The 19,626-nt window shown below is 42.0% G+C and overlaps 2 protein-coding genes and 1 long non-coding RNA gene across 3 annotated transcripts in view; 1 reads left to right on the plus strand and 2 right to left on the minus strand.

Moving 5' to 3' along the window:
- LOC137872877 (uncharacterized) lies at positions 1-5,015 on the plus strand. Its single transcript, XR_011102899.1, has 2 exons — positions 1-1,226; positions 1,578-5,015. It is a non-coding gene; the product is annotated as an uncharacterized lncRNA (long non-coding RNA).
- Positions 1-7,363, minus strand: part of si:ch211-261a10.5 (potassium channel subfamily K member 13) — a 30,680-nt gene extending 23,317 nt beyond the window's left edge. The window contains exon 1 of the mRNA XM_068736412.1: positions 7,027-7,363. Coding sequence (XP_068592513.1) covers positions 7,027-7,363 — 337 coding nt within the window. The remainder of the gene's footprint in view (positions 1-7,026) is intronic.
- A 6,824-nt stretch (positions 7,364-14,187) lies between these two features.
- On the minus strand, positions 14,188-18,749 carry si:ch211-195m9.3 (uncharacterized). The gene is made up of 5 exons (XM_068720953.1): positions 18,436-18,749; positions 17,305-17,452; positions 16,430-16,592; positions 16,252-16,305; positions 14,188-16,153 (listed from the first exon to the last, which is right to left on the minus strand). Exons 1-5 carry the CDS (start codon positions 18,609-18,611, stop codon positions 15,882-15,884), a joined length of 813 nt encoding a protein of 270 aa, XP_068577054.1. The 5' UTR covers positions 18,612-18,749; the 3' UTR covers positions 14,188-15,881.
- Positions 18,750-19,626: the final 877 nt, after the last annotated feature.

The raw sequence follows: 19,626 nt of genomic DNA on the forward strand, positions 1-19,626 counted from the left end.
ATTTTTCAGTCAGTTTTGGTTTGCCTTTAACTTCAATGGAAAACCATACACATTCACTCGGATGTGCCAAGGCTACTGTGAGTCACCAACTCTCTATAATGAAGCTCTTAGGGACAGCCTAGCGCCCCTTCTGTTAACTCCAGGTACTGCAATGTTGCAATATGTTGATGATATCTTGATTGCCTCTCCCACACAGAAGCAGTGCGAGGAGGACACAGTGACACTTTTGAAGCACCTCGCTGCTGAAGGCCACAAAGCCAGCCTGTCTAAATTACAGTTTGTAAGACAACAGGTCACTTTCTTGGGGCATGACATTTCCGGTGAAGGGAAGACTCTGTCTCCCACACGTGTTGCTGCCATTGTTAATCTACCAAAACCTCAGACAAAGAAACAGCTTATGTCAGTTTTGGGAATGTGGTCCTACTGCCGCACATTCATTCCAAATTATGCTTCCCTTGAAGCCCCTCTGGGAGCATTGATCCATGGAAAAGGCCTCTTATCACATGACAAACTGACCTGGACTCCTGAAGCAGAAGCAGCTTTTACCGACTTAAAGCTACTTCTACAGTCAGCACCGACTTTGGGCCTACCCGACCCCACACGACCTTTCACCCAAGCCGTCGATTAAAACAATGGGTGTATGACATCAGTGCTACTGCAACAACATGGCGACAGATTGCGACCAGTAGCGTATTTCTCCGCTAAACTTGACCCAGTCGCTGCTGGACATCCGCGGTGTCTCCGAGCAGTGGCTGCAGCAGAAAAGGCATTGTCAGCATCTCGCGATATCGTTGGTTATGCTCACGTTACATTGCTCGTTCCACACACCGTCTCTCTGATTCTACTCGAGCAAAAGACATCCCACCTGTCCGCCGCCAGGTGGCTTCGATATCACACCATTTTACTAGACATGCCGAATGTAACCGTGAAACGCTGCAATGGACTCAACCCTGCCTCTCTCCTTCCTGGTCCGGACGACGGTGAGGAGCATAACTGTTTGGCAGAACTCCAGGTTTTGTGCACTCCTCGCCCCGACCTCACTGAGACTCCATTGGGTAACTCAGATCTTGTTTTGTATGTTGACGGTTCCGCATCGCGGGACCCATACACAGGTACTAACCATGTTGGTTTTGCTGTTGTTTCAGACTGGTCCACCCTCGTGTCTGGTTCTCTTCCTCACCACTTCTCTGCACAGGCAGCCGAACTGGTGGCTCTCACAGAAGCATGTAAGACCGCAGAGGGTAAAACTGTCACCATTTACACAGACTCCAGATATGCCTTTGGTGTCGTGCATGATTTTGGAGCGTTATGGGCTCATCGCAAATTTCTAAAATCTGATGGCAAGCCTGTCCTTCACCATGAAAAAATTCGAGAACTACTAGACGCCATTTTGCTTCCCTCTGCCATTGCAGTCTGCAAATGTGCAGCACACACACATAATACAGACACTGTCTCACGGGGGAATGCAAGGGCGGATGCAGCTGCCAAAGCAGCAGCTCAACTACCGCTGCTGAACTTACCAGATCCTAATTTTCTCTCACATACAATGGTTTCACAGCCGCCTTCCTCTCTCTCAGCTCTCCAATCCATGTCGACATCAGCCGAGCGGGCCTTGTGGTCTTCCTGCGGAGCCACATACACAGACCATGTCTGGTGGGGACCTGACGGTAAGCCGTGCCTCCCCAAACACCTTTTCCCTCATTATGCTAAGCTATCACATGGCTTTGACCACGCTGGAAAGGGCTGTATGTTAGACTTAATCAACACTCATTGGTTCAAAAAAGGCTTTTCGGCCTATGCACAAAAATATTGTCAAGCCTGCATAACATGTGCCACACATAATGTAGGCAGACCCGTAAAAGTTTCTCAACAGGCCGCACATCCACCTCCCACTCGACCCTGCGAACATCTGATGATGGATTTCATTGAACTAACTCCACCTGAAGGTAAGAAATATTGTTTGGTCATAGTGGACATGTGGTCCAAATGGGTAGAGGTTTTCCCTGCCTGAAAACAAATGGCTGCAGTGGTAGCAAAAGCCCTGCTCCAAGAGATAATTCCCCGCTGGGGCATCCCAACAAAGTTATCAAGTGACAATGGCTCTCATTTTGTTAACCAGGCCTTCCAAGAGCTCAGCACCTATTTAGGTATTGACCTCAGAAATCACTGTGCATATCATCCAGCGAGTGACGGCGCAGTAGAGCGAGAGAATGGAACCGTGAAAACAAAATTGTCAAAATGCTGTGAAGAGACAGGTCTTCCCTGGACCAAGGCCTTGCCCATTGTTTTGATGTACATGAGGATGAGGAGGAGAACACGCACAGGGTTGAGTCCATTTGAAATCTTGTTTGCCATACCTCCTCATGTGGGTGTAGAAAGTGCAAGGGAGCCCCCTCCCTCACATACGGTGTGTGAAAATGCAATGTTAACCTACTGTATAAACCTCTCTCGTGCTTTGTCCAGTATCAGACAGCAGGTGGCAGCAGCACTACCACTCCCAGCCGCTGAGCCGCTCCACTCACTGCAACCTGGGGATTTTGTGGTCGTGAAGGACTTCCGACGGAAACACTGGAAAGCTAAGCGCTGGCATGGACCGTTCCAAGTCCTCCTAACCACTCACACAGCAGTAAAGGTAGCGGAGCGAGCGACCTGGATTCACGCGAGCCATTGTAAGAAGCTACCTGCACCTACAGACTCACCTGAGCAACCGGATGCACATACTTACACCCAGGCGTCTAAGGATTCATAGACAGCCCAACGTTGAACCTACACAACAGAGAGGGTGAGCCAAGCGCCACTCCTGTTGCACCGCTGAAAGACACATACACCACACAGGGAACGCCAGAAAACCCACTGATAAAAATCTTTTGGGGAAAACCCCCCAAAAAGAAACAACGATGGATCGACCACGGCCATGGCACCCTTTTAGACTGCCAGGGCTGTGTGGCCTGAGAGGCACAGTGTGTTTTTTATTGTGTTTATCCTGCATAATTGTGATACCCATTCTGTTGATTCACCACGACTGGTCATCTGAAACTGTTACTAATCACACTCTGAGTCTTATTACAGCCGCAACACCGACACCGCCCCCTAGCGCATACAACGACGAACGCATCCTGACACGACATCGACGTGCAATAAAATCAATGTCCCTAACTGATGGTTGGTTACAACGAAATCTATGGTTTCAACACCTTAATTATTCGGTCCGCACATCAGTGAATTCCTCTTGTCTCGCCTGCCAAGGTTACCGCACCAAATTAACATTAGTGGCTCACCTTCCATGTAAAAAAATCTACACTCACTACCCACCAAAAACACCAGGGGGCTCCCAAAGCTCCCAAGCTGGTAAAGAAATGATAGAAGACGGTTCTTATGGTAATCGATGGAAACGCGATGCATTTGACGCAGGTCTTAGACCATATCCTGACATATACTGGTACTGCGGCAGAGGCCACGAAGGCCGACGATCCCTCCCAGCCAACTGGAAGAGAGTGTGTGCTATTACCGTACTCGCACAGCAGGTAAACATACTCCCGGCTCACGCACCACCTTCCAAACATCACATCTCCAAGTGATCTACTATTCCTCTTGGCTCATTTGACAAACACGTGTACATTGACGCAATAGGAGTTCCACGCGGGGTACCCGATGAGTTTAAGGCCCGGAACCAGATAGCAGCAGGATTTATCTCCTCCATTTGCTGGTGGTGCACTACCAACAAAAATGTTGATTGGATCAATTACATTTATTACAACCAACAACAATTCATAAATTACACCCACGAAGGGCTTAAGGGCCTTGCAGGTCAACTGGCCGCAACATCACTCATGACATGGCAAAATCGTATGGCGCTCGACATGGTAATTGCAGAAAAAGGCGGTGTTTGCGTTATGTTTGGCGACTCATGTTGTACTTTCATCCCTAACAATATAGCCCCAGACGGTTTGATTACTCGCGCGGTCGAGGGTCTCCGCTCTTTGCGTGAAGAGCTCGCAGAAAACTCAGGCATAAACAACCCTATCAATGATTGGTTTGACAAAACGTTCGGTAAGTGGAAGACCCTGGCCATCTCTGTTGTATCCGCCCTAATTGCGGCTATCTCCTTACTGGCACTCTGCGGATGCTGTATTATCCCCTGTATTCACGGCCTTGTAGTGCGAGCCATTGACAAATCAGTGTCCCATCAATTCGTCCTGCATCTCCCCAGGCACTCTAATCAGACAACTGCGCTATTAGACATTTTTCCCAACTACGACACAGACTCATCCTTGTCCGACTCCAGCAACGATGACGAGACGAATGTGTAAATATTTTGTTTCTTCCACAGGCTTGCATTTACTACAGTGGTGCTTACACCACACAAAAACAGCTAAACAGCATTTTCCTACGCTAGGATTAGTGATGTCTGTAACTAAAATCGTTATTGACTGATGTTCTCATCTCTAGTGTAATATATATATACTATTGTGGTGATCTAATGTATTATGATCAAGGGGAGGAATGTAATGGTATTTTTTACGTAGTATATATATATATTAGTATATGTTTTTACTTAGTATACATTTCTATTGAGTATATTAATATATGTTTCTACTTAGTATATATTTCTATTGAGTATATTAGTATATTGTATGCATGCATAAGTACTTCTGCTCTGAACTTTGTTGAACTGCACCACTGTGTCTTTGCTGTGGGAAAGAAGTATTCTCTCTTGCCTGTTCACATAGATAACTGTGTTTTGAGACTGTTGTATGAGAATATCCCAGCGCCAAAGCCTTTGGGCCTCTTGTTTTGGTTGCTGGCCGTTTGTTTTGCTTGTTGTTCCTATCAGTTTGAGACCAAAAGTCTGAGACCGAGATGTCTGTAACATTGGCCATCGGCCCCCACCTTTGCTCATTCTGCATAAAGAAAGCTTGTTCATTTTTTTCGAGGTTCTTCCTCACTGAGACTGTACGCATTCTGATGTGATGATTGAACCTTTTCTGCGCAGAAAATAAATATACAGAAGGGAACCTCTGGTCTTTGGTATTCTTTATTTCAGCAGCAAAAGACTCACGCAAAGCGGGTACAGGATATTTTTTTCCGCGACACCACCCATACGGACTCACGGACTTTGAGGCGCGCTCCCGCGAAGTTTGTGAGGGTTTTGTTGTGTCCCACTGTCAAATAATCGAGTGTTTGAGGGCTCTCTCGCAGACATTTTGAGGCCTTTATGAGCCCTTTCCCTAAGTTGCCTCAGTGATTTACCCACAAATCATTGCAATGTGACGTTAAACACGGGGTAACAAGTGGAGGCATGGAGAAAAAAGGTAAACGTGGATGGCTCACGTGTGTTCAGCCTGTCTTTACTCAGAAACATTAAGGGTTAAAGATGGAACCAAAAATAAACTTGAAATCAGAGGATGTTTATTTATTCATTCTCAAATGTTTGATTTTGTCATTGAAGCCGTTTTGACAAAAATTAGTAAACAGATTATATGAAATGACCTCTCATCTTGTGAGGAAAGAGCCTGAAGACGTTCAAATCAGGGAGTACAAAGTATAAAATAAATACACACAATTATAAATCATATTTGTTGTCATTTTTATGGTAATGTGCTGTCCCATTCCTATTTACACCATTTCAAGCTCTCACAGTCTCTCACACTCAACCACTTACCAGCTGATGTCAGTAAATCCTTGAGGGTTCTGGGTTTGAGGCTTTAGGGGGACATTGGGATTGGGTCATTCTCATTAGCCTCAGCTGCACTTTGTGTTAAGCATTAGTTAGCAAATGTAAGCATGCTAACACATTAAACTCAGACGGACAGAGAACGTGGTAAACATACTTGCTAACAAGTAACATAATTATTGTGACCATGTTGCCATATAAGCATTTAGTTAAATAAAAAAACATGTATGCCTCAGTACAGCCTAACAGAGACAATTACATGGCTGTGAACTGTTTTTTTTAAAGATTGTTTTGGCACTGAAGAGGTAAACAGCAAATGAGGGAAGAGAAAAAGATCCCTGGCCATAGTACAACCTGCGTCATTACAGTCATGTGGTATGTGGTGTAACCACTCTGTTACCACAGAGCTGCAGCTGTAGATTCTTAGCCTTGTTTTAGCACAGCCGTCATTATCAGACAAAGCAGTAGCCTATCCCAAGTTCAAAAGTTTACAAAATGAATGGAAGAATGGAAGGAAGGAAGGAAGAGAGGAAGGAAGGAATGAAAGGCAGCTCTTTAGTGAGGGAATACAAATGTGGGAGTCATAACCATGAGTCATATGTCATGTGTTTGATCTTGGGAAACAAAACAAAAAACGCCAGAAAGTCTGATTTAGTGTCACAAATCCCATCGGTTACATCATGAGATGATTGCAGTCAGTAAATATGGAAGTTGTTGTACAAAGGAAATTGATCCAGGCTCAGTGCCATCTGTCCCTCAGTTTCCACAGTGACAGAGAGTGCCTAAAGATAGTGGTTTGATTTAGACGGCTGTAAATTGATTCTCAGAGACAAGGCTGGCTTAATTTGTAATGTTTGCCCTATGCTCTAGGTTCAGGTGAAATATGGATTTGGATGGATTGCAGTGGAGTTAAAACATCTCTACCCTGTCCCATCCCCCCAAATCAATATGGCTTGCTCTGTCTAATATGATTAGTTTAATTGTGTGTTACTTGGAAATGGTATTGATTGGTTGTCAACGGGTCCTCTCTGTTTCAGTTAACAATTGTCCTTTATTGTATCTGTGTATCTGTCATTTTGCATGACATAACATTTTGGCCGCAGCAATCAGAACAAAACAACTATCACTTGGTAATGGGGCTTGTCTTGCATAATTTGTTGAAGTTATCAACTTTTCAAATTCTGCACTTCACATTTAACTTAAAATTCAAGTTTTTCACAGGCTGATCATTCATTAAAACCAAGCCACATATGAATGTGTGGGATTTGAAGAAAATAGCAACTGAAACTGTAAGTATGGAGATAAAACAGCAGATGTTACCATTTTCAATATAGTATTATATCCTGACTCACCAATGGTGGAGACTACAGTACCCACGAAGTAGAAGGCACCTGGGATGTCCCATAAGGCTCTGCCTTGTTTTGTCCGGATGCCTGCAGTCCTAGCCTCTTCATAGTGGCGCAATAGGGATTTCAGCTCTTCACAACTAATGTTATGCTCATGACTGAAGTCTCTTAGCCTCGTTTCCCAGAGCTGGTGGGCCTTTAGCTCTGCTGGTCTCTCCAAGGAGGAAAATATGGCTGCACCAGCCAGCATGTAAAGAGCAATGAGCACAGAAAGCAGGTAAAAAGAAGCAGTTTCCCTGCTGGGGCTCAGGGATGGGCAGCAGCAGAAGAAAACTTTCTTCATTGTCTCTTGTTAAGGCTGCAGATGGATTTTCTTCGTTGTGTGCTGTAAAGTCATGTGCTAAGTAACAGCATCAAGATGAACGATATTTGCTCAGTTGTTTGACGCCATCAGTATACAGGTGCTGCAGAGGAGAAAGTTGTTAGTCTAGTTTGCTCTTCTCACTGTCTATATATTTAATCCATGTAATTCTGTCTTATTCTATGCAAGTAACACTACTTACACAACAACAGTTTCCCCATCCGAAAGTGAGTTGGTACTCGTTGCTTCTGGAATTGGAGGTGGTTTCAACGATGGCTTTAATGATCTGTATATGGCTACTGCTTATCACCAACTCAATAATCCATCTTTACTCTCCTTTTATGAGCCACAAACATACTCAAACATATACACTCCCGCTTTGTCTTAGTCTTCACATAAAACAGACAACATGTGTCTACTTCCTGAGTTTGTTTCAGATATATCATTGTGCTTTCAGGTCCACACTCACCATCATTGTGTCAAATTATCCTTCTTATGTCTTATCTGAGAAGAGAATTTCACAATACATTTTGAGTGTGTTTATGTTGAAGCTGTCAAGGTTTCCAGTTGATCCGATTTTATTTAGCATCCTCACACCACGTTAAACAAAACAGTCCCTAATGACCTTGTTCCTATTGAAACACTAGTCAGCTGAGCAGTCTTGTATATTGTTTTGGGCAAGTTGATAAATGTCACATTTAAAAGGATTTTGTTTATTCATCATAAAAAAGTCAGTTGGCAGCAAGAAACACAAAATATGTGGGACACCTTCTGAAGAAACCATCACTTGACCCCTCTGATGTCAAGAACTTCCGGGGAAGGGTTGCCCGCACCGGGACCTGTCCATCACCATTGATGATACCGTGGTGACGCCAACTCGGACTGCGAGGAACCTGGGTGTGACCCTGGATGACCAACTGTCATTCTCGGCAAACATTTCATCCGTTACACGCTCCTGCAGATTCCTGCTCTACAACATCAGGAGGATTCGTCCCTTCCTGACTGACGAGACGGCGCAGGTTCTCATCCAGGCTCTTGTCATCTCCCGCCTGGACTACTGCAACTCTCTACTCGCCGGAGCCCCGGCGTCGGCCATCAGACCTCTGGAGCTTGTCCAGAAAGCCGCAGCTCGCCTGGTGTTCAATCGCCCCAAGTTCTCCCACGCAACTTCGTTTCTCCATTCTCTACACTGGCTACCTGAAAGAGCTCGCATCCAGTTTAAGACTCTGGTGCTAGCCTACAGGGCAGTGAAAGGAACAGCTCCTTCCTATCTCCAGGCCATGGTCAAGCCCTACACCCCCGCCCGACCACTTCGCTTTGCTGCCTCGGGGCGATTGGTTGCCCCGTCGCTCAGAGGTCCTGGCGGCCGATCGACCCGGTCACGGCTGTTTTCTGTCCTGGCCCCACAGTGGTGGAATGAACTTCCCACTGACGTCAGGACAGCAGAGTCGCTGCCCATCTTTCGGCGCCGGCTGAAAACCCACCTCTTCAGGAAGTGCTACCCTGAGCCTTCCACTTAGCGCTTATTGTTTTCATACTAGCTTGTTGCACTTATTGTATTCGTATTACTTATAGCACTAACTGTTTTTCTTGTTTCTGCCCTGTACTTTGGCTCTGAGTTATGCTCTGCTTCATGCTCTTAGATGCTTGTTTGGAAAAGGAAATGTACTTATGACTTCTGGTGACTAGTAGTTCTTTTGATTACCAATGTTGAATGCACTTATTGTAAGTCGCTTTGGATAAAAGCGTCTGCTAAATGACTGTAATGTAATGTAATGTAACACCAAAGTGGTTGTGGTTACTTTTAAATGACTAAGTCCATAATGGCATGTTAAGCATTTCAGTGTTTCCATAACTGCTGCCAAATGTCTGGTATTTTCTCTTGTATAAGAGGACCTTATTTATTCAGACCTTCCAGTCGGCAACATAAAAATGTGTTTCATGAAGAATGTGTGACTAACTGGAATTGAACGATACGTGCTAATTTAGGACAAAGGTCAGCTATCAACAAGTGAAAAATGGTATTTAGATATTTACCTCCTTAACTTCCTCGTCCATTGATACCTTCATATCATTCCACTCTTGAAAGTTATCATCTGCTTATGTCTACAGAAAATAACAGTGTGAAAGGAATGCTTTGGATTTAAACCTGCAAACACTATTGAATTTATTCAGTAGATAGTGGGCATTGATTAAATACGTTCTGGGTACCTATAACAAGACTATGTTGCTAAAAGGCAAGAAGACAATTGGGACTTTTTTAATTGTATGAACTAACCAAATACCTAATTTATTATATTTATAATTTATGCAAGTTTATAGTTTATAAACATTTAGAGTCATCAATGTCATCAATATGACTTAGAAGTGGCATTTCCTAGTTACATTTTACAAGGAGTCGTTGATTAATCTGTCAAATATTTCTGGGGCCGAAGTCTTTGGTGGGTTTAGCCAATTTTACTAAACTGTTTTTCTAAAATTAGATTTTCAAATGCAAAAAATGTACTCAATAGTCACTCTGACAAAGTCCATCCAATTAAGTATGTGTTGTTTATAGAATTTGATTCATATCACAGTTTGTTCTCTGTAAATGGATTGGAAATTGAAAATGCATGCATGCAAACCCATCAGGGGTTAAAAAGGTGACAAAGATTCGGCCCTCCACAGGGATTTTTATCTCTGGCAAAGTCACTCATTTATCCATAAAATGTTAAAAAAAAAAATAGTTTGCCTTCAAAAAGTATGCTACTTGTGATGGAGTCCTATTTCTTTATCAACTTTAAGGCAATCAGAATCGACATCAGCAAAAGAAGAAAGTTAAAATTCCTAACACTTTCATATCAACACATTGCACACGCTTATTCCAACTACACACTGACAATCTTCAAAGCTGAAAAGTTGTATAGCCTATTGTAAAAAAGGCATAGAATAATACAAAAATAAAACCTGTGCATTATGAGGAGCTTCATTACTTCCACCTTGGCTATATGACAATGTAAACGCCAATTACATTCTTCCGGGGGGAACTCGCACTTTTAACGGAGCAGAGAGCCGCTTCTGAAATATGTTGCGGTGCGTCTAGTGAAATGGCCACCCCCTCAAATTCAAAAAGTAATTGTGTCTGCAAGAATCACGTAAGTGACTTATTTTGGATTGAAAATGGCAAATTCTGCTGAGAGGTGACAAGTTTGCATGCCTGGAAATTATGTTCTTGAAAAATACTCTCTATTTTGTGTTTCAGTTTAAAAGACGAAATGCAAAACACCAGCCAGGTAGGTTGAATGGAACATAAGACGAGCTGTAATAAAAAGGTGGTTCCAAAAACTAAACTAATGAGCAACAAAAACTGAGGAGCAGGCTGAGTACAAATTACAAAGGAAAAATACCAAAAAAACTAAAATGAAGACTAACCAATATTGCGTGAGGAACACAGACATGGACTAATTAACACAGGCGAGATTAAAAAAAAACAAGTGGGGAAAAATGACAAAGGCAGGAAGTACAGCAAGACATGACACACGAGGAGAGAGAACTTTCAAAATAAAAGAGGGAACAGACTAAGCAAAAAAACTAGGATGATGACACTGTGAGTAACAAGGTTGTAGAGAATAGTGCACAAGCAGACTTACATGGTAAAACCACAATTCTAATTATATATCTCCTGCAGTTTAATTGGTTATGAACCAAAGTGAGCTGGTCTAAGGCATGAAACCATAAGAAATTCACAGGCTGAAAATGAGTCCCACTCTCCGAGTGAACGTTTTTTTCACAGACTATTTGATGACATTGATTGAATGTTCACATTTAGACCGTATTTCACTGGGATTTGCAATAGGTCATTTCTACATTGTGCAAATAATGGTATATTGTCATATTAGATAACTAAGATAAGATAAAATAAGCTAAATTTACAGGATTACAGCAGCCTACAGTATAGTGCAAACAAAAGAAATAGTAAAAAAACAAGATCAAAACAAGCATTGTAAATAAGTAAATAAGTAATAAAACAGTAAAGAATATTAAATAAATAAAAAGTCCACAATAACTAAAATATTATATATACAGACAGAATAATTGAAGAGGCATGTCAGCCAAGACAGCCCAACAGTGTTCAGCACCTTCAGCATCTCAGGGCGGATCTCATCCACCCCCGGCGCCTTGCCACCTAGGAGCTTTTTCACTACCTTAGCGGCCTCCGCCAGGGATATAGGTGCCCCCGCTCCCGAAGTCTTCAGGGGCTGCCTCCATGTTTGTCGGGTTCCTCAAAGTGCTCTTTCCACCGCCCGACGATGTCACTCGTCAGGGTCAGCAGTTCTTCCCCCGCTGAGAACAGCCTGGGGTAGGCCATGCTTTCCCTTCCTGAGCCGTCGGATGGTTTACCAGAACCTCCTTGAGGCCAACCGAAAGTCCTTCTCCATGGCCTCCCCGACTCCCATGGGGGTCGGGATCAGTGCCCATGGACTGGCAGGGGTGGTGGTTCCCATTTTCAAAAAGGGGGACCGGAGAGTGTGGTCGAATTATCGGGGTATCACACTACTCAGCCTCCCGGGGAAGGCCACCGCGACCCAAACCCGGATAAGCGGAGGAAAATGGATGGATGGACAGAATAGTTGTTGTATTGCACAGTGTATTTATATTGCACAGATTGTTAGTGTTGTGTGGTCTACTGGTGTTGTTAGTGTTGTGTGGTCTACTGGTGTTGTTAGTGTTGGGTGGTCTACTGGAAGCACAGCTGGTTGACATTGCAAACAATAACAACATCCCTTTCCTTCTTTGAATGTCGTTGTCAAAGCCACACAGGAGCTGGTTTCAGGCGGTCTGCCATATTTAATTTATTAATCTACAAATACGAGTATTAAAAATAAATATTCACTTTAAAACATTTTTGAACGTCTTCACCGTTGACCATAACCGTTTTCTAAACATCTCTTCAATGGAAAAATGCTCACTGGGATAGTACATGGTATAATACTGTAGATCGTTGTATGTTGCTGTATGCCAAAAACAACAATGTTTTGACCCTCTTCTTGTTTGTACTCACTTCCCCCCCATTCAAACCGCATGTAGCCCCACTTGCTTTCTGTAGTGTATTTTACATGTAAAATGGCCTAAAAACACAATTGTATAATGTTAAGCTACAGTGACAGCCCATAAAGACAGTCGCCAACATTAACTATGCACACGTTTATGTTTACTGTTAGCCCATGATGCTGTACACTACAAGCTAACCTGCTTATGCTAAAAGCTAGCAGCCTCGCCCGCATCGTGAGCAGCATAAAATTATACTTATGGTGCTAATTTTGGTTTGCATTATTGAAATCAGTAGTTCAAGTACTCCCAAAGTATGGAGTTAGCGTGAAGCCTCACGTTTATTTGGTCAGCTCGTTCACTTCGCTCTGCAAGTCTGGTGAGGAGTCTCTGGACCTGTGCTGGGCTCACTAGCTTGTGTACGATGCCGTTCTCTACACTGGCTCCCTGTAAGAGCTCGCATCCAGTTTAAGACTCTGGTGCTAGCCTACAGGGCAGTGAAAGGAACAGCTCCTTCCTATCTCCAGGCCATGGTCAAGCCCTACACCCCCGCCCGACCACTTCGCTCTGCTGCCTCGGGGCGATTGGTTGCCCCGTCGCTCAGAGGTCCTGGCGGCCGATCGACCCGGTCACGGCTGTTTTCTGTCCTGGCCCCACAGTGGTGGAATGAACGTCCCACTGACGTCAGGACAGCAGAGTCGCTGCCCATCTTTCGGCGCAGGCTGAAAACCCACCTCTTCAGGAAGTGCTACCCTGTGCCTTCCACTTAGCACTTATTGTATTCATACTAGCTTGTTGCACTTATTGTATTCGTATTACTTATAGCACTAACTGTTTTTCTTTGTTTCTGCACTGTACTTTGGCTCTGAGTTATGCTCTGCTCCATGCTCTTAGATGCTTGTTTGGAAAAGGAAATGTACTTATGACTTCTGGTGACTAGTAGTTCTTTTGATGTTGTATGCACTTATTGTAAGTCGCTTTGGATAAAAGCGTCTGCTAAATGACTGTAATGTAATGTAATGTACGAGCATGGCTCGGCATGTCTTGGGAGTAGCTGACGAGGGAATGAGATGCAGGTGAGGTGGGTGAGAAATGCCAGGCAGAGCAGCAAAGCATGGCAAAGTAGGAACCAGGTCAGTGGATGGGTGGGGGAAGTCAGGTAACTGCAGGGCTGATGAAAGAAGTGGGAACAGTTGAGTTGATTGGAGAGGCAGTATTGTTGATTGATGATGTAAGAAGGGAAAGCCTGAGGGCATCTGAAGTCTGACAAGTTCTTAGCTACTAAGAACTTTAACTGACAGAAGATACCGTTTAGATATAATTTTGCACACATTTTTAATAAGGTGCAAAACAGTGATTAACCCAAATGTATTTTTGGATGGTAAACATTGTTTACCATTTGATTGTTCCCTGTCAACACCATAACAGTGGAACAAAGTACTACAGTTATTGCTATGATGTTTGCTTGCATTGAGAGAAAGAACCACATCATGACAAGATCCTACCTTTTTGCAGATTTTCTTAAAAAGAGTTTAAATTTGTTACATGTGGATGGAAACCTTACTAATGTTAGCTAAAATTAAACTATTCAAATAAGAGCCACATAAAAACATCAGGCAAACAATGTCAAAGTATTCACAGTAAGCCTCCAGCGCCCAAGCTCAAGCTTCAATTAAGTAAAATATCACACAACAGGTTTGCTTATATATGGTTTTTATTTAGATAAAATGGATAAAACAAAGCACTCACATGAGGCCCTGTCATATATATATAAAACATACTTAAACATGCAATATTATGAGTTAATGCTGCTTAAAATAAGTAAAGAAACTGAAAGTATGAAGATATAGAAAATAATTTTGGTAAAATTAAAAAAACAGTACAGGAATGAACAGTACAACAAAATATAGCTCAATCTTTAAGTGATTGGGGGTTTAGTTCCAATTAGCATATTTGACTCCCTGATGTTTTTGAAGAATTGCTTATCAATTACTAGCTTTATAAATAAGGATGTGAAAAATCCTGTCATTTATATTTAAACATACAGTACATCTGTATGAGTGACTTGAAATTTTAAAATAATAAAGTATAAAAATAACAACATAATATTCCAAAACCCAAAACACATTAGCTAATAGCTTTTTAGCTTATTTGAAAATCAAGCTACAAATTAATATATTCTTACATGTTACCAGACAGTCAGCAACTTTTTTCTGCAGAGATTTCAACTTTTACTCAAAGTCTTGAAAAGTATACTTCACAGTGTAAAGATGAATATGTTACCAAACACCATGTTAGGCAGTGTTACAGTGATTACTGAACATTGGTAGCTGCAACCACCATTCATCCAAAAAAATTTGGTATGTCATTCCTAGAACTCGCACCGTTTTTGGTCATCCTGTTGTGAATTACAGAGACATTTTGAACTAGATTATTTCATAAACATGCAAGAGTTTAAAAATAGGATTACGGATAATTTGAGCACTGAATTCTTTGTTAGATGCAATTTGCCTGATTGTTCTAATTCTGTCGTCCCTTTCATGTGAATTCAATCAATCAATCAAAGCTATATTTCAGACTCAGGGTCCAGATAAGACTAAATAGAATACAATTACATACAAAAGCACAATAAAAGTACATAGGCCTAGCAATGCCTTACCAAGAGACAGCTGTATCAACGTCTCCACAGCTGGGACTGGTAGCGTGTGGTATTAAACTTTTATGTTTGATAAAACCAAGATGATTTAATTTTCAGAGTCATTAAGCCAGCAAATAACTTTATTTGATTTAGTGAAGGTTTAATTCTTCTTTTTTTTTTATGTTTTTATGATGATTTTTAACTTTTGCTGTTTTGTTTTTTTAAGTCTGTGATCTGTGCCATCTTGGCCAGGATGCCCTTGTAAAAGATATTCAAAATATTATATATTATCCTGGCTTAATAAAAGTGAAATTTAAAAAAATGTAATAGTGACTACAGTTTGAATCCAAGCAAAACATTGTAGTTAATAATTGAAGTGATGCTCTGCTACTTCAACATTGTGGAGAGTTGCCTTATTTGATGTCTGTCAGTGAACAGACTGTTTGGGACGTGTGGACTTTGTGAGGAGGCTGGAGGTGGGAGATGATGGCTAGCCTCCGCTAAAAGACAAGGAATATTCCCTCTGATAATTCCACAGATGGGCTGTTTACACATTGTGTTATCTAGCTGGCAAGGATCTGGGAATATTTAGGAGTCAACAGGCTTTGTTCAGAGTTAGAAGAAGCCTTGCAGATTCCCTATGAGGACGAGTCTTATGGAGTCGGGTCTAAAGGATCCAGTTTAATTGGCTGGCAATTTGTTGGTTGTAATTTGACTGTAAATGAGGGTTTTTTTTTAAACTCAACAATTGTAGGTTGGCTGCATGTTGTGTTTTTTTTAAGTAATGAACGATGATTCAAGTAAATTGTCCAACCCTGACTATACAGGAACAGATTAACTGGTGGTGGTAACAGGGCGATAACACTTGGAAATAATGGAATGGAGGGAATGGAGAATAGAGTCATGGCTGAAATCAGTGAAGACATTAACTTTATCAAAGAAGTAGCTCTTCCCAGGGACCAGTTTCAAGGTGCTGCAGTGATCAGGTGTTTGCAGGATGTGAGGCAAGGCCAGAGGTTTCATAATGGCCTGTCTTCCATGGATTCTCCACACATTGTTGAACATGATGCCATGCAGGGAAACACTTTCCACAGTCCCGATTTGCACTAAACAAGGACATAAACAAACACGAAATTTACAAATTCACATATATTCATAAACAGTATCTGTTAAAAAATTCTAAATGTATAAACTGATATCTTACTTTCATCACAAAGATCTGCTTCGTTCAGATTGTTCACGGACAGAAGTTTGGATTCTGAAAAAAAACATTATACATATATTATTGCTAAGATGCAGAAACTGGAATATACAGGACGTGACAAAATGACACAGATGAAATACTCTTTTGTGAGGCAATGTCCAAGCACCGCAAAACTGACCTTTAATCTTCTCACTCCGATGTTGTCCTGGTTGAGGTACAGGACTCAGCTTCCCTGCACAGCATGACCACAGGGAGGTGTTGTAGTAGAGGTGACCACAGCATCCAAATCCCATCTTGGCAGAGTAGAGCACCTCCATGTCCTCACTCAAACAGCACACATTCTGTTTATAAAGTAGTTATAATAAACCCTGTCACAATAATGGTCAGTGAAAATATGCTTGTTTGCCATCTTACTGATATGCCGACTCCTTGTTGTCCACAGTATACAAAATATTGAGTTAAATGATTCAGAGCACACTTATATGAATCTCATCACCAGGCTTATGAGCAGAAGTGGTGTGACTAGTTCACCAAACCAGATGGTTGAGTTCTGGTATATAATATTGGAAATGATTAATTTTAGGCATAAGCCTTGTTAAATATACATAGACACTAAAGTTGAAATTGGTTGTGTTTATTTTCAAATTAGAGATGTTTTGTTCTAGTTAGTGTAAGATTCTCTGCAGGACTATTGCTGCCAATATCTACGGAGGAGTCCATAAAAGACTGAAAAAGTGTACTTTCTACGTTCAGGAAAAAGAAAAAAATAATTAAGCTCAGGAGGCATCCTGATTAGATACCCGAACCACCTCAGCTGACTCCTTTCGACACAAAGGAGTAGCGCCTCAACTTCAAGTTCCCTCCTGATGTCCGAGCTCCTTACCCTATCTCTAAAGCTGAACCCGGCCACCCTACGGAGGAAACTCATTTCAGCCGCTTGTAGCCGCGACCTTGTTCTTTCGGTCACGACCTAGAGTTTGTGACCATAGTATTATCATTATTATTATCATCAATATTATTATTATCATTATTGTTATTATCACTAAAACCTACCGGTGCAGTTTGCAGAATGGATCCACAGCACTGCGCCTCATGTCCAATAGTCAGGTTGTGCAGCGTCCCTGTGCAGCACTTCATCAGTGGGTCTTTAATGTTGTAGGCTTTTACCCCACAGCAGTGAGTGTTTTCTTTTCTGAGATGTCTGGGTGGACAAAGAAAGCTTGTTGTTAATATCAAATCAGGTGAGTGGGCTAAAGAAGTTGTTATGAAAACAGATCATTTTACATTCAAAAGAGGCTGAGCTAGAATATGCTTTTAAGTATGCTGGATGTCAGAATAAAAGATAACTTTATGAACAGTGTCTACACAGGCTGTGAGGTAAAATAAGCATGTCAGCAGCACAGCTTCAGTACTGTGCCACAGTATTTAAACAGACCTGAAGCCTGGAACAATTCTTTGGGCTGCTGTTACATGCGTAAAACCGGAGTAAAACTCAAGCCGTTACATGGCTGGTGTAGATAGCTGTAGTCTGTTCCATCAGACAAGCATGAGACACATGATGTCAATGTTATCAAGTTGATCTGGCCAATATTTCAGAAAACAATTTTCAACACATCTGCCAGACACAGAGCAAGCCTCTGCATGTGTCTCAGAGGCTGTTTGTCAAGTGACTTCAATGATCACTCTTCTTCAAGCTCTGGTGTGGTCTCCACCAAATCCTCAGAAAAATATCTAGGTCTTTAGATGGCCAGATTTTCTTCACCAACTATTCACAACTAATTCACATGCAAAAGTATATGACAAACAACCACAAACAAAGCAGACATTCGTCAGAGCAGCCGTGAAGCCAGACACAGACATTCCTTTGCTTAGCAATTTTAAAGGTTGCCAGTAACATTTAAAAAAAGGCAAGGGGTCTGTGTATCTGCTGGAATGTCTGTCTGTCTCGGAGACAGTATGAAACTAGCCTGGGAGAATTTTTCCATGCCACTCCTGTCTGAGTTTGTCTGCATCCTCTCTCACTGATTTCCACACAGACTCATTCTTTAGCTTTTGAAAACCCACTGTGAACAGCACACAAAACACATAACACACCAAGCTGATTAAAGAAAAGGTTACAACCTCTCACTAAATATCATCAGTATTTACCTGGATAGGCGTAAACACACATGCACAAATAATCACCTTTGTCCATCGCAGCAGATCTCAGTGTGAGGCTGACTGACTTTTGTCCAGGAGCAGTGTTGTCCACGTAAGCCATGAAACTGAGAACAAGAAATAGTCCCTTTAGCTTGGTTACAAGGAATGCTGATCTCTGAACATTTCTCTCCATCTCTACGTTGTGCCAAGCCATATAGCATCTCTCAGCAGCATTCGAAGAATCAGAGAAAATAAAGTGTGCAGCAATACAGACTCAAGCAGGCACAGTCATACACACATTCAATGCACATATGGAAACATATGTATGCATGAATTCTGACAAAAATACAGACCCAAAACAAAAAGATGTAATATAATTTTGCAGGTGATTAATGTAAATGACGCTAGCGTTAGCAGTGCGTTTATCCATTAGACAAAAAACACACACACTTGCTGTATAAAAGGAGCTGGGAGGAGCCCTGAGTCCTCTCAACAAAGCTGATCCAATACAGCAGAGTTTTTTGCAGTATTATCTGAGATGTACTGCTGTTAGTTCCAAGACTAAAAAAATATTCTTTGCATAGATTATATTAAAGAAATGTGCTGCATTTCCTTAAACCAGCATTTGTATTGATTAAAAATGTTGTCAGAAGACAAATAAGGCAGCAATTTTGTCTTCCAAGTTCAATTACATTTTTGAGAAGGGTGTGACGTGAACCAATTCTTTACAAACCCTCAAATCTCTCTGAAAACTGTGGTTTACGTTTTAAACTAAAAAACAGGAAAAATACTCCACCCAGCTGACCAAATCAGAAACAGTGGGTGTCATTAATACATTACTTGATCTATCGAAGGCTTCCTCTCAGATACACAGCCATCCCAGCAGACATGTGTATGTGGGTTATACACAGAGGGGGCATCGGCAGGTCTACCTAAACAGACCAAACGGGATGGGGTGGAGGGGTGAAGAAAAAACTGTTGCTTTATCAGACAAAGGGAGTGGGAAAAAATGACATCTGGGAAAGGTGACTCAGAAGATTAGACAAAGGCAAGAGTATGGAATTTGTGGAAGGGAAAATTGAGAAGTTTGAAAAAAATCAGCAGGCATGCCTGTTAGGGAGTTTACCATCAGCTGCAGTTTAACATCTTGTTTTTCAAGACACACCCTCATTGATACACAAACGTGAGAGCCTGTCTTTTAACCTTCTGATGCAACGGGTGGGAAACCATGTGTGA

Source organism: Cebidichthys violaceus, unplaced genomic scaffold, assembly GCF_023349555.1.
Source record: "Cebidichthys violaceus isolate CVI_PGR_0920_01 unplaced genomic scaffold, fCebVio1.0.p SCAF_1, whole genome shotgun sequence".
In the NCBI taxonomy this organism is placed as follows: domain Eukaryota; kingdom Metazoa; phylum Chordata; class Actinopteri; order Perciformes; family Stichaeidae; genus Cebidichthys; species Cebidichthys violaceus.

Coding starts and splice junctions, on each gene's coding strand:
- si:ch211-195m9.3 (XM_068720953.1), bottom strand. CDS start 18,611: ATGCTATATGGCTTGGCACAACGTAGAGATGGAGAGAAATGTTCAGAG. Junction 17,453..18,435: donor ATCTGCTGCGATGGACAAAG/GTGATTATTTGT, acceptor TTGTCCACCCAG/ACATCTCAGAAAAGAAAACA. Junction 16,154..16,251: donor AGCAGATCTTTGTGATGAAA/GTAAGATATCAG, acceptor GTCCTTGTTTAG/TGCAAATCGGGACTGTGGAA.